General features: G+C 42.7%; 1 protein-coding gene across 1 annotated transcript in view; it reads left to right on the top strand.

Moving 5' to 3' along the window:
• Nucleotides 1-1,308: 1,308 nt before the first annotated feature.
• Nucleotides 1,309-12,319, top strand: part of PITPNB (phosphatidylinositol transfer protein, beta) — a gene marked incomplete at its 5' end in the record, with an annotated part of 14,957 nt that continues 3,946 nt past the window's right edge. The window contains 9 exons of the mRNA XM_010014105.1: nt 1,309-1,339; nt 2,224-2,369; nt 3,027-3,118; nt 3,704-3,711; nt 4,715-4,789; nt 5,327-5,410; nt 9,791-9,868; nt 11,268-11,378; nt 11,570-11,692. Of these exons, the coding sequence (XP_010012407.1) occupies nt 1,309-1,339; nt 2,224-2,369; nt 3,027-3,118; nt 3,704-3,711; nt 4,715-4,789; nt 5,327-5,410; nt 9,791-9,868; nt 11,268-11,378; nt 11,570-11,692 (748 nt within the window). The remainder of the gene's footprint in view (nt 1,340-2,223; nt 2,370-3,026; nt 3,119-3,703; nt 3,712-4,714; nt 4,790-5,326; nt 5,411-9,790; nt 9,869-11,267; nt 11,379-11,569; nt 11,693-12,319) is intronic.

Here is a 12,319-nt window from a genome sequence, read left to right as displayed (position 1 = left end):
TCAGGACCCCGTTGTGCTTAGGAAGGGACTGGAGCGGCACTGGTGGAGTGGTGCCTGTGCCCTTCGTTGCTCTGCCGCTTCCTCTCCTGGTGGTGCCAGGAGCTCCGTGGACCTTTCCTGTAAGGTCTTCTGTCAGCAAACCACCAGGTGGTGTGTTCCCCCCTCTTGCTCCTTTGGCTTTAAACCACCTCAGAGTCGGGTAACTTGCGGCCTCTGCTGTGGCAGTAAAGGTGATGCGTAGGTTCGGAACAGTAGGTAGTAGCAGATGTATGTTAGGTTCCAAACAGACTTCCAAGGATACTTCACGGATTTTCTTGATCTTCAGAGAGCTGGTGTAGTTGGGCAGGGCTGAGGTACTGGTGCTGTGTCCACAGCGCCATGTATGGGACCATGTGTCCCACTTGTCTTGGAGCAAGAGGTCACGCCAGTCCTTGTAGGAGAAGCTGTGTGTCTGTCTGTGTGTCTGTCTGTGTGTGTATCTGTGTCTGTCTTGCGTTTCCTGCGAGCTGACAGTGGGCTGTGTATGCCCAGTAAGTTCTCATCATGGACAGGCTCAGGTTATATTCGCGCTTTCGGGATGATTGAGTTTTAATGGCCATCAGGTTGTCCGTCAAGGAGGTAACGTCACTCTCGGCCCTAGAACAATGCAGTTGTTCTGTGATGTTGTTTTGCCACAATTATGATTTACATCATCTTTGTCTGTTTGTTAGGAAAGGTGAAGCTGAGAGGCTCTGTCGGTGCAGGGTTCTGTGAAAACCAGCTCTGCATCCCCGGGGCCGCTGCTGCCTGCACAGCAAGTTGTGTTACAACCGAGCTGCTCACCTCAAATGCACTTGCTCCTGCCACCTGAAAGGGTGCGAGCTGTGGTTCCTTCTTAGGTGGTTCGTGACTGCTGTAATTGCCCAAATTCATTAGTAGGCTCTGAGGGTTTGTCCTGTTCTATTGCATGGATGGGACCGCTCGTGGTGTAACTGTGACAGAAGCTCATGCCTCAGAGTTTGAACACATTCAGCCCAGTACAAAGTTATGGTAGATCTGGAAGCAGATTCTAGATTTTGTGGCCCTTCTCTGCAGCTTCTAATGTTCTTAACCACTTTTTTCCTTTTGTAACACCTTTGTCTTGGATTTTGCTTGGGTTTGTTGCATTGTATCCATGCAGCCTTCCTGGCTCCTAGCATTTCGAGAAAGAAAACTTGAATGAACTCATTCTGACCCTCTCTTCTTGAGTGTCTTCCTTACAGTTTATATGTTACCTGCTGATGAAGCCTGGTTGTTACTTTTGTTGAATCTGTTCTTTTCTTCTTTCAGCCGAGTGGTTTTACCTTGCTCAGTGCAAGAGGTACGTCCTCATCCTGCTTGCTTTTGCTCTGGGGTGATGGGGGGGACAGTGTTAGTGTCTCATTTAAATCTAACTGGTCTGGATCCCAGTTTTCCCTGTGCTGTGACCCACCAGCCTGCCACAGGAAAGTTACACCACGTGTAAGCCACCAGTCAAGCAGAGTTAACCTCTTGTAGATCAGTGAATTCCAAAGGAGGCAAAGGCCTGCACACAACGAACCTTTAGTTGTTTCTGAGCCACTCCATGCTTACAAGCAAGGAAGGAAAAGTTGTGCAGCAGAATTTTCCTGCCAGTCAAGGTATTGAGTGACTCCAGTCCTTTTCCTAAAGGCAAAAGTAGGAATCGTCTTCCAAGATCTCAATCCAACAGTTTAAATGGCACTGAGGTACACTTAAATGGAAGTCACGATGGGATGTCTGAACGTGCTTCTGAGGGAAAGCAGGGTGCTCGTGCCTTCTGCAGTTCACACTTTATGGGTCCTGCGAGGGCCAATCTATTCGGTTAAAAGTATGAATTTGGGAGGCTCGGAGCTGGAAATCAGTTATTTCACCATCTGTAAACTGAAAGTTACATTTCTTTTATACAATTAAGAACAGCATATACGCTTTGCTTTTAGGCTATGAAAAATGAAGAATAAAGTGTTTGTTATGCTCCACCATAGCATGACATTGATGTGAAATGGCTGATCACAGACCTGGTGCTGTATCTGTAGTTCACATTTTGTCAGCAGATTGTCATATTTTACTAAATATTTTTATATGGTATATTTTACTTTAATGATAATCTTATTCTACTAAATTTTCACAGGAAATACCTATTTTTTTAATGCATTAGAAGTTTTGGTTAACTTTAATATCGAAATTTTACTTCTTTTAACTTTTCAGTATCAAGTTGGGCAACTTTATTCTGTGGCAGAAGCAAGCAAAAATGAAACGGGAGGTGGTGAAGGAATTCAAGTCTTGAAAAATGAGCCTTATGAGAAGGATGGCGAGAAGGGGCAATATACGCACAAAATCTATCATTTAAAGAGGTGAGGACAACTTTGGTACATGTTGTGGTCACCTGGTGTTGAGCAGGGAATGCTAAAAGCCAGGGCAGCCTCCTGGTGTTCCCTGCTCTGGGGTGGGGACTTGCGCTTTCCTACCTCTGTGTAATGTGCTGAATTGAGCATGAATGCTCTGGTGAGTGACATGTGAGATACAGTGGGTTTGAAGTGTGTGGGGTAGAGTAATGGAGAACCATGTGAAATGTCTGATCTGTACCAGCTTTTGGTACTGTTTTCCCCAAGCATCCAGTTTTTTTGCTCCTGTGGTGCTCTGTGGACTAGAGGGCAGCTACCAGAGATGGTGATTCTGCTGCCTGGGGTGAGCTGCAGTTTTCCTCCTCAGGCACAGCTGAAGTCCCTGAGCCCTTCCCTCCAGGCTGTGGGGCAGCTGGGTTACAGGCTTGGTCACTGCTGAGCTTGCAGTTCTGCTGGAGCAGAGCTCTCCCCCAGCAGTTATCTGCTGTTCCTGGAGAGGAAAGCAAGCTCAGTAACGTTGTTGGGGTTCCTGCATATTTAACTGTGGGTAACTTGTCCATCATAACCTTGACAGTGGTTAGATAAAATCTGCCTTTGTTACTAGAGTGGAAGAAATCAATGAGGAATTTCAGCTGGCCAACATTTCTGAAACGTTGTTTTTCACAGTAAAGTTCCTGGCTTTGTGAGGATGATTGCTCCAGAAGGCTCCCTGGTTTTCCACGAGAAGGCTTGGAACGCATATCCCTACTGTAGAACAAGTAGGTCTCCCATTGTGTGTTTTGCTATCAGTGTTCAGTCGAGGGATGGTCTTAAAGGGTTGAAGAGAAAAGGGGGTACCATCAAGTGGAAAATACGTTTAAAATGTTAATGTTGTGTTTGTGAGATCTTCTCTGAAGAGGAGAGCTGCTTCTGGAGAGCAGCCTCGGGGGACCAGTTTGCTGCTCCCTGCAGAGCCTTTGCATCCTGTGTCCCTGGGATAAGACTAAAGAGGTGATTCTCTTATGGGCTAGAGCAGAGCCTGTTTCAGAAGAGTTTAATTCCTCGTAGCCTGTTAGAATAAGGCAACTGCTTTATTTTAATTCTTTTGATTGCGTAAGTTCTAGGAGAAGGCTCCATTTCTTTTCTGTTCCTGTTGAATAGTTTGAAGTACCTTACAATGAACTTTAAAGGTTAAGGCGAGCAAGTCAAAGTCTGCTGAACTCTGCCGACTCTGCTGCTAGACTGATTTGGGATGATTCTTGTACTGTGAAGCAATCATTATATGTGAGACTTTTCAGAAAGAATTGCATCTAATAATACTTTGTTTCCTTTTCATTTTCATTGCGTGTGTTTCCAATGGCCAGTTGTGACAGTGAGTATCCGAATTACTGTTAGTCCTATGGGGGTTCTTTGTGGAATGTATTTTCTCTGTTACTCCTGCTACAGTTGACTCCGAGTCTAGCAAGCAAGCTCTAACCTTTCCTGGATGCATTGCCAGGGTCTCTGGCATAGAGCTTCTTGTTACTTTATTTGTCTGCACATGGCTATAATTAGAGAAAACTGTAATTTGTCAGAGAAAGGCTTTCGTTTTTTACATCTTCCTTTATGCCTTTACGTGCCATTGCAGCTGCATAATGTCTGTTCTGTAAGACATAATACTAAACAAGGGGGAAAAAAATGGCCAGTTCAGAGGTTTCTACACTCTTGAATGCAGGAAGAGCAATGAAATAAAATTAGTCTCCGAAATCCCATTTCGGCAAAGTGAAATCCAGCCTCAGTTAGAACAGGTCGATTGAGAATCTAAATGGGTTGTCATATCTGGGGTTTGGGTTTTTTGGGGTTTTAAGATACCTGGAAAGGAGATCATTGAGACTTTATTTCCCTGTGTATGTATTTCAGTGCTGTGTTCAAGGAAGCTTGTAAGTTTCGTGTTAGATTGCTTTATCTGCTCACTTGCAAACTCAATTTAGATTGTCACTAGGTGGGTGCAACAGATGAGTTTGTGAACTGTTAAGCTTGACTCATCGTGGTACAGGTGCACACTGGTGTATGCTTTCTTCTGACATGAGAAGTGGCTTGTGCTAGTCTTCAGAAACACAACTTAGTGGTAGTTGGGCCTTCACGATCATGATTGTGTAGTACAGTAACATGGAAGGTTTGTTGGCTGTTTCCTCTGCCCTTGTGTCATTCAAAATTTCATGGAAATGTATTTTAGTTTTTTTAACTGTCTTAATAATTTGGAAATTATTCTATTATTTAAACAGAACGTGTTGCTAGTCAAGGCTTAGTAGTGGCTTATATGTAAATACCATTGATCTACACTTTAAGCAGAGAGATGTAACCACACTTACGTTTTTTAATTGTAATTGTTACAGAATGAATACATGAAAGACGACTTCTTCATAAAAATTGAGACCTGGCATAAACCAGATCTGGGGACATCAGAAAACGTGAGTTGGGATTTGGATACCAAGCATGAGTAATGTTTTCAACATAGAGTCATTCAGGTAATGTACTGTATACCTGGTAATGGTGGGTAACTACTGCATAAAGTCAAAGCCTTAGCAGTGGTTAATGTAAAACAAGAACAGCCTTAGTTAAATCTTTTTTAGGTCTCACCTAAAGAGGTGCAACAAGAGAAGGGTTTTATTTTTTTATATTGAGGTCACTCAAATGCTTAAGTAGATTTTCAGTAAGTTCTTTTTAATTTCATGTTCTTTTACCAGAGGCGTGGTAGTGCTACTTAGGCTGGTAAGTTGTTTGTTTCACAAGGCTGTTGGCATTTATCTGTATACGCTTCTGTAGAGTTAGGTATTGAAGCTGCGTCAGTGTTCCTTTTTAGAAAGGCAGGGGAAGAAAGGAAAGGTTTTGAGAACACTGCCTTTATGAAGTCTGGAAAAGAATCCATGGCACGCATCCATACTGCTTCAGGTACACCATTGTGTAAAGTGATGGTACAGAAAACATCCCTTTTTCCCTTCTTGCAGGTGCACAATTTAGATCCAAACACATGGAAGACGGTTGAAGTTGTCCACATCGACATTGCAGATAGAACTCAAGTAGAGCCAGGAGTAAGTAAATGCTCTGCTATTGGGATAGGGATGTAGCTAATCCCATCCATGCTTTTTGCTGATTGTGAGTAAACTGAAACGGTAGTGATTTTAGCCAGCAGATGAATGAAAATCATCTTGGATAGAGTCATTCATTCCAAAGTTCCACACTTGGTAAATGCATTTACAGTTCTGTCTCGTGAATTTGACCAGAGAGTGGCCTCCTCTGGACTCGCTGCAGCAGCTCCTTGTGCTGTTGCCCCAGAGCTGGATCAGGGCTGCAGCGGGGGTCTCCCCGGAGCACAGTAGAGGGACAGGATCCCCTCCCTGAGCTGCTGCTCAGACTCTGGGTTTGCAGCCCAGAACATGGGGCGGGTCTGGGCTGCCAGTGCATGTGGCCGAGGCATGTTCAGGTGTTCTCTAGTGTGTATGGTTAATCTAAGAAGGTCAAATATGTTGATTTTAGATGCTGGTTCACGCAGCTTTAGAGGGCAACCTCACTGTACTTCTGTGGCTGCCTTACTTCCTTGGTTTTACTGCTGTTGCTTTCTACGCATCTCTGTCTACTGGGGTTGTTGTCTGGGCTGTTTAGTTGTAACAGCTGGACTGTTCTGTAAGTAATCATTAATTTTGGGGTGGTAGGAGAACGGTTGCACCAATATCGACACTAGCAATTTGTGTTTGCACAGTAAATTTGATTGTCTTGGTTTTGTGCAAGGAGACATTCTTTACACTATTTAATTGTTATTTTCTGAAAATAAATACTTGGATATTCTGTGCTGTGGAGAGAGGACTCCTTTGCAGGGAAGCACAGGAAAGGCTAGGGTGTGTGAAGGGAAAGGTTTGTGCTTCCTAAATTTCTACTTGAATTACTAGTGTAGGTGTATAACCTGCACTGTGGCTTAGCCAATGTTTACCAGATGGTCTGTGGATTTACATGTGTGACAATACCTCGTATGGAGATCCTCCCTGTGAACCAAATTAAATGTCTTGCCTATTTTAATGCAGTGCATCGTTTTGCTGCCCCTTGTTCTTTCGGACATTCCTTATGACCTTAGAGCTGAACTGGCAGGTAAATAAATGTGCATTCACTATTCCATGCCTGGAATTGTGGCAGACGGCTCCAGTGCTGTCCCCTGTCCGAGCTTGCTTGATCACAGTACGTGTAAACAAAGGGTCATGCTTATTGCTGTGCTTTGAACCCAAGTATTTGTTGTGCTTGAGGTACTGTTAGTGAACAGCACTGCCCGTGCTGCACCCTCCTGCACTGTTCCTTGGCCCACCTTCCACATCTCCTTTGTACTGAAGACTGACAGATGGTGCTGTTCTAAAAGAAGTTATATTTTTGGCTCTGGACAAAGATTCATCTAACCCAGTATCCTGTTAGTGGCCAGTAGCAGATACTCATGGGAGTATGTATTAAGAGCTGGGAGATGCGTATCTCTGAAAGATCAATCTGTACTTAAAGAACTTCCAGAGCTTGTGATTATACCTGGCCTGTTCTGTTTATTAGACATTTCATGTGTGGAAATCCTTGGAATGATTTTCAGGCCATTATCCTCTAGCAGTGAAATTCCTTTTTTTTTTTTTAATTATTTCCTATTGTATATTTGACTTAGGGTATCACATCTGTGAATGCAGAGTGGCTTAATCCAGGCCCTTACATGTCTTCTGATGTTTCTACATTCTCTTTCTTTTTTGGTAACTTCCAAAACCATTTTACTTGTAGCAAGTATTTTGAGCAGACACTTCGAAATCCAAGCTCACGGTAGAGCCCATCGTTGTGTAGGAATACTTGGGACTCGCTTTGACCATGTGATTCAAACCTTCATTTCCATTTCATCTCCCAGAAACTCAGTTTTGCTAGAATGTTTGACTTCATTAAACAAAGACTGACTTTGTACCCAAACTCCTGTGCAGCCATTAGTAACTCTGAGTGACCTGTAGGACTGGTTCCCTTCCCACCCCACTGCTCTGCCCCTTTCCTGGACACTTGGGGATTAGACAATTCTCTGGGACCCACTCTTGAAGTCTCTTATGAGGATTTGCAGTTTCTGGCCTTTGTTTTCTCTCAGTGCTTGTGACTCCATGAGAGAGAGTCTCCATTTAAGCTAGTGTCATTGTAGAGTTTAGGTAATGGAACGTGAGGAATTTTGTTTTTGGAAGTCCAGCTATGTCCTGGATCTGCAGTCTCGCTTTATGCCTTCAGAGAAGGCAACTGGTTTTGGAAAGTAACTGTCCCCTATGAAAGCATCAACTGTTTTCCATGTCTTCTGTTTGTCCAGACATACAGTGTCTTTGTTCAGTGATAGTGGAGCAGTCACTGGTTCACTCTGTCGGGTAGTTTCTGAATTCAGGCACGTTTTGCTTGTAACTGTGCTTGTGGTTTGGCAGTTATTTTAAGTGGCTGATAGGTTTCTTGGTGCCCTCATTTATTTTTTTTTTTTAGGGAAAAGGATAGTCAGTGTTGCTAAAGGTAAGTTTTGTTTGTACATTTTTTTTCTCAGTCGTAGTTTTGCCTGGAAAAGCAGCTCAGATGCACTGTCTTGGATAACAGTATGGCTGAAAGAATGGAACTACATTTATAAGACCCATCAATTTTGATAAAAGTTTTCATATATTCCAGATTTATGTTTTTGTTCAGAGAATGAACCTTGTCCAACCCATTGTAGTGCAGCAGTTAGTGTAGTTTCAGAACTACAATCAGCGTAAATATAAAGATAGTAAATTTCTTTAAGATAGTAATGGCATGCATATGCTGACTTGTGCTCATTGAAGTATGTATAGAAAGAAATTGGCTGACATCTGTGGCTTTCTTCAGATATAAATTTAACCCTGCCCTCTCTTAATCATCTCCAGCATCCAATCTCTGTAATTTTGTGTGATTTGTATATAAAAATCACTTCCCAGGAGAGTAACTTTTTCAAGAGTAAGCAGAAGTGAACACTGAGTTAACATCAGGAGAGGCTACGTTTTTGGAAACAATTTGTAAGAAAGTAGAGCGTGGTGAAAACGAAGACGTTGAAATCAGGTTTATAGCTATTTTTGTACAATGAAGAAATGAAATGGCTTTTTCTGGGTTGTGGCGGGTCTCCATTATGTTACTTGAAACAATGTTCTAAAAATACAGTTTTATACAAATCAGCGAAGTTACTTAATGCCCTAAGAGACAGGATTTCTATGTGCTGTGCAGTAAGTACTATCCCTTGTTCCATCGTTGGAATATAGGAAATGCTCCTCTTTTGTAGTCTGCAAAAGAGTCTTAAAAGATTCTTGTGTGGAAGAGCTGCTTTCTGGAGGTGGGTCTCTCCTGTTTTGGACACAGTGTTTTCTGCTGACTGACAGTTTGGGTGTTCTCCTGTTTAAAACCTCACATGTTGCTGAGTTGAAAAGCCAGAAGCTGTGTCCCCACGTCCTGAGTCTTGCACCACTCAGTGTTCAAGAAGCTTTTCTCAGGAATTTGCAGATAAAGCATCAGACTTGCATCATTTTAATGTTAGGTTCTAAAAATCTTACAGTCATTCTGTCCTGTGTATATGCTTTCAAGCTTCATGCTGCTTGGTAGAGTGAACTATGAGCTATCAGGAGTGCTGTTATTACTTGTAGCAGGTCTCATAAATGAGAATGAGAATTGTAAAGAAGCACCCAGGCCCTGGGTTTGTTGTGATCGTTACTTTATCGTGTGTGGTTCACAGTCTCTCAATAATTCTTTAGGACAGTTTGTTGCATTCATGCATATTATATTGAGATTTTGAGCAGAAACTGCCTATGAAATGATATTTGTGTATTTCTTTGAAATGGCTTTTAGCTCCTCTATATTGTTATGCTGCTGCATAATCATGTTTTGCCTGTCTGGCTTTCAAGAGGGCTTCAGGGTTTTTTAGCTGTAATATTTGTTCCAACAGCTGCCTGTTTTTCTTCCTAAGAAGGACTTGCTGCTGTCAGGAGTTAAGCTCTCACTGCACTGATATTTTCCTTAAACTCTGCAAAGAACTGTTGTTTATTTGTACTTTGGCTCTAGTCCAGTCGTCTTCCTCACATGCTGGTAGGGTTTGTGCATTGAGAAGAGTTCCTACAATGCTCTCTTGTCCATCCGGACGTTCATTTAGATGGGGGTAGTGATGGGGGTGTTTAATATCTGTAACAGGATTTGGTTTAACTGAGTCCTGACAGGTCTTGCTTCAATGCTTCTGTATGTGGGCTCTAGCATAGGAAACTTTACCACGACTCATCTATTTTGTTTGGATTTTTTTGTTTTCACTTACACATTTTACTTGTAGATAACATGGGGGGGGGGGGGGGGTTACAGTGTTTGCAAAAATCTGTTAGTCTTGAACAGAACCCTAATAGAGTGGGGTTGGGGTTTTTTCTGACTCTTGTGGGGTTTTTTTTATGTTACAGGACTACAAAGCTGATGAAGACCCTGCGTTATTCCAGTCAGTTAAAACGAAGAGAGGACCTTTGGGGCCAAACTGGAAGGTACTAAGAGCTGACGTTACAAAGTCTATCAGCAGAAAAAAAGAAGCTCACAGTTCCTTAGAGAACTGTAGCACCAGCAAAGTTAGTCTTAGAAGAGAGAGCAGAAATTGAATACTTTTCTTCTTTGTATTGAGTGAAAATTCCAAATGTGTTAGTAAGCAAAGGTCCTGTCTGCTGCTTGTTCAATGTCTCTGCTAAAGCCAAGTACACTTGCTCTGTTACACCATATAACCTCATAGAAACTGAGAAGCAAGCTGCCGTTTGCTGCAGCGGATACACAGAATGGATACAGCCTGTCAGGAACAGGCCCCTAGTTACCAATTAGAATATAAGTTGTCACTTTTTTCTTTACTGTAAGTGAAATGTCATTGACAGTAGCATAATTTTACTTGTGTTTAGTGTGTGCTGTGATGAATTACACTGAAGTGCTGAGGGGGTTTGAACGCATTTCAAATGGTGCCCCTCTTTCTTAAATTTTCTTGTAAACACGTTCAGTCTTTGATTTCCCAAACAAGTTCTAAATACAGCATGAATGTTTCTGTCAAAATACAGTGTGAAGGGCTTACTGAGAGGTGTGAATTTTCTTCTAGTTCGTTATTTAGATGTCACAATTTAGATACCACTACTTTTTGCAAAGCAGCAAGATAAGCATCAGATCTTAAAGGAGGAGGTGTCGCACCAGCAAGCTCTCAAACTCCCTGTCCTAAAATGTGGTTGTGCAAGCAGTAGGCAGAAGATGCGCCACCTTTGTATAGACACAGAAATAATGTGAAATTCCACCTGAACACCAGAAAACACTGTTTTTGCTGTGGGGATGGTCAAACACTGGAACAGGCTCCTCCGCCAGGGGTCAGGGAATGTCCCCTCCACCCTCGACAGTGCCCTGATTTTGCAATCTACACTTACCTACACGGCCTTAGTTCTTCCTTCTGTGTGTCCAAGGACAGAAAGTAGTTCTGCTGCACAGAGTTTCACAGCTTCTAAAAAGATGGAGGTTGGTAGAGTTTGTACATGAATTACCAAGATTGTCTTCCTTGGGTTTGATATTTTCACATGGGTTTTGGCCGTTCGCTGCTGTTGAATGCTGAGGCAGGTAGACCTTTGGTCTGGCTGATGGGTTTGTCCTGGGCCTGAGCATTAGCTGAGTCTCATGGAAGAATGAGCACATTGTGTGTTTAAAGGTGACGATGAGGGGAGGCTTGTATTCCACCTCCTGTTGTTGTAATGCTCTTTCTACCTCATTTATAATTATAGTATGATAATTTTTTAAATATACTATGAATTAATAATATGGTTCAGAATTCTACTGTAATACTTAAAAATTCTAATAATTATATTTAATTTGACTGAAGTAAAAACTTTAAAAAATTGAAGGTTCCTTCCCATTATCCCTGAGCAGAAGGAGCTGGCAGCTGATGAAGAGTGTCCAAAAATGTGTGCTTATAAGCTGGTGACTATCAAATTTAAATGGTGGGGACTGCAGAACAAAGTGGAAAACTTCATTCAGAAGGTGAGCGCTGCCTTGCTGGGCATTGGTGGGCAAGTGGGTCTGTGGGTCCAGCGCTGGAGGAGCCTGAGCCTGGGCAGTGGGAGGGAGCTACTCCTGAGGATTAGAGCCTTTCCCATGGAGCAGCTGCAGTCACTTCAGCAGGCTTTGGCAAAATGAGGCCTGTTATCTAATGCTTGTTTATCTTCTTAAAGCAAGAAAAAAGGATATTTACCAACTTCCATCGCCAGCTGTTCTGTTGGATTGACAAGTGGATTGACCTGACCATGGAAGACATTAGGAGAATGGAGGATGAAACCCAAAAGGAGCTGGAAGCGGTAAGAATGCTTTTTTGCAGTTCAGGGGTGTGTGCTCTCTGTCTGTAGATTTATCTGCTTGGGAGTTGACAGAAGGTACGTTGTGCTCATCCCCTTGTATGTGTTTGGGCAATTGCTGATGAGCAATACAGCCCCTTTAGTGGTTGTCCTGTGCAGACCTGTGCACGTCAAGCTTCTGAATACTGTCGTGTGTCAAGGTGGAAGTGGCTGTAAGGTGAATATTTCTGATGTCACTGAATTCAGAATGTCTGCCCTGAGCACCTCTTTCTTTATGGCACCATACCCACTGCACAAAGTCCCATTTGGTGCTTTTTTACCACTTGTCAGTTAGGATTAAGTGCTGTCATCTTGCTTTTCCATCATGTGTCTTGCTAATCATCGTTAGATCTGATTACCTTTTCTCTTCAAACATGTCTCCAAGCAAGCGTCTGTATGTCACATTTCAGCTGTTCACTCATCCTGAGAAGCACACCAAAACTGTGAATGGTGCTTGAAAAGAGGAACTCGGTGAAGTCAATGGGCTTGAGAGTGTTGCTTTTCATGCTTTAGTGGCTGCGAGGACCAAACACGTATAGCCTGGTCTGTCTTTGGGCAGATGTCTAGAAGGAAACTCATCCATAGGCCACT

The sequence above is a fragment of the Nestor notabilis genome, unplaced genomic scaffold (genome assembly GCF_000696875.1).
Source record: "Nestor notabilis isolate BGI_N333 unplaced genomic scaffold, ASM69687v1 scaffold32414, whole genome shotgun sequence".
Classification (NCBI taxonomy): domain Eukaryota; kingdom Metazoa; phylum Chordata; class Aves; order Psittaciformes; family Psittacidae; genus Nestor; species Nestor notabilis.
The sequence above is the reverse complement of the archived record's forward strand: the minus strand, read 5'-3'. Positions and strand labels throughout refer to the sequence as shown.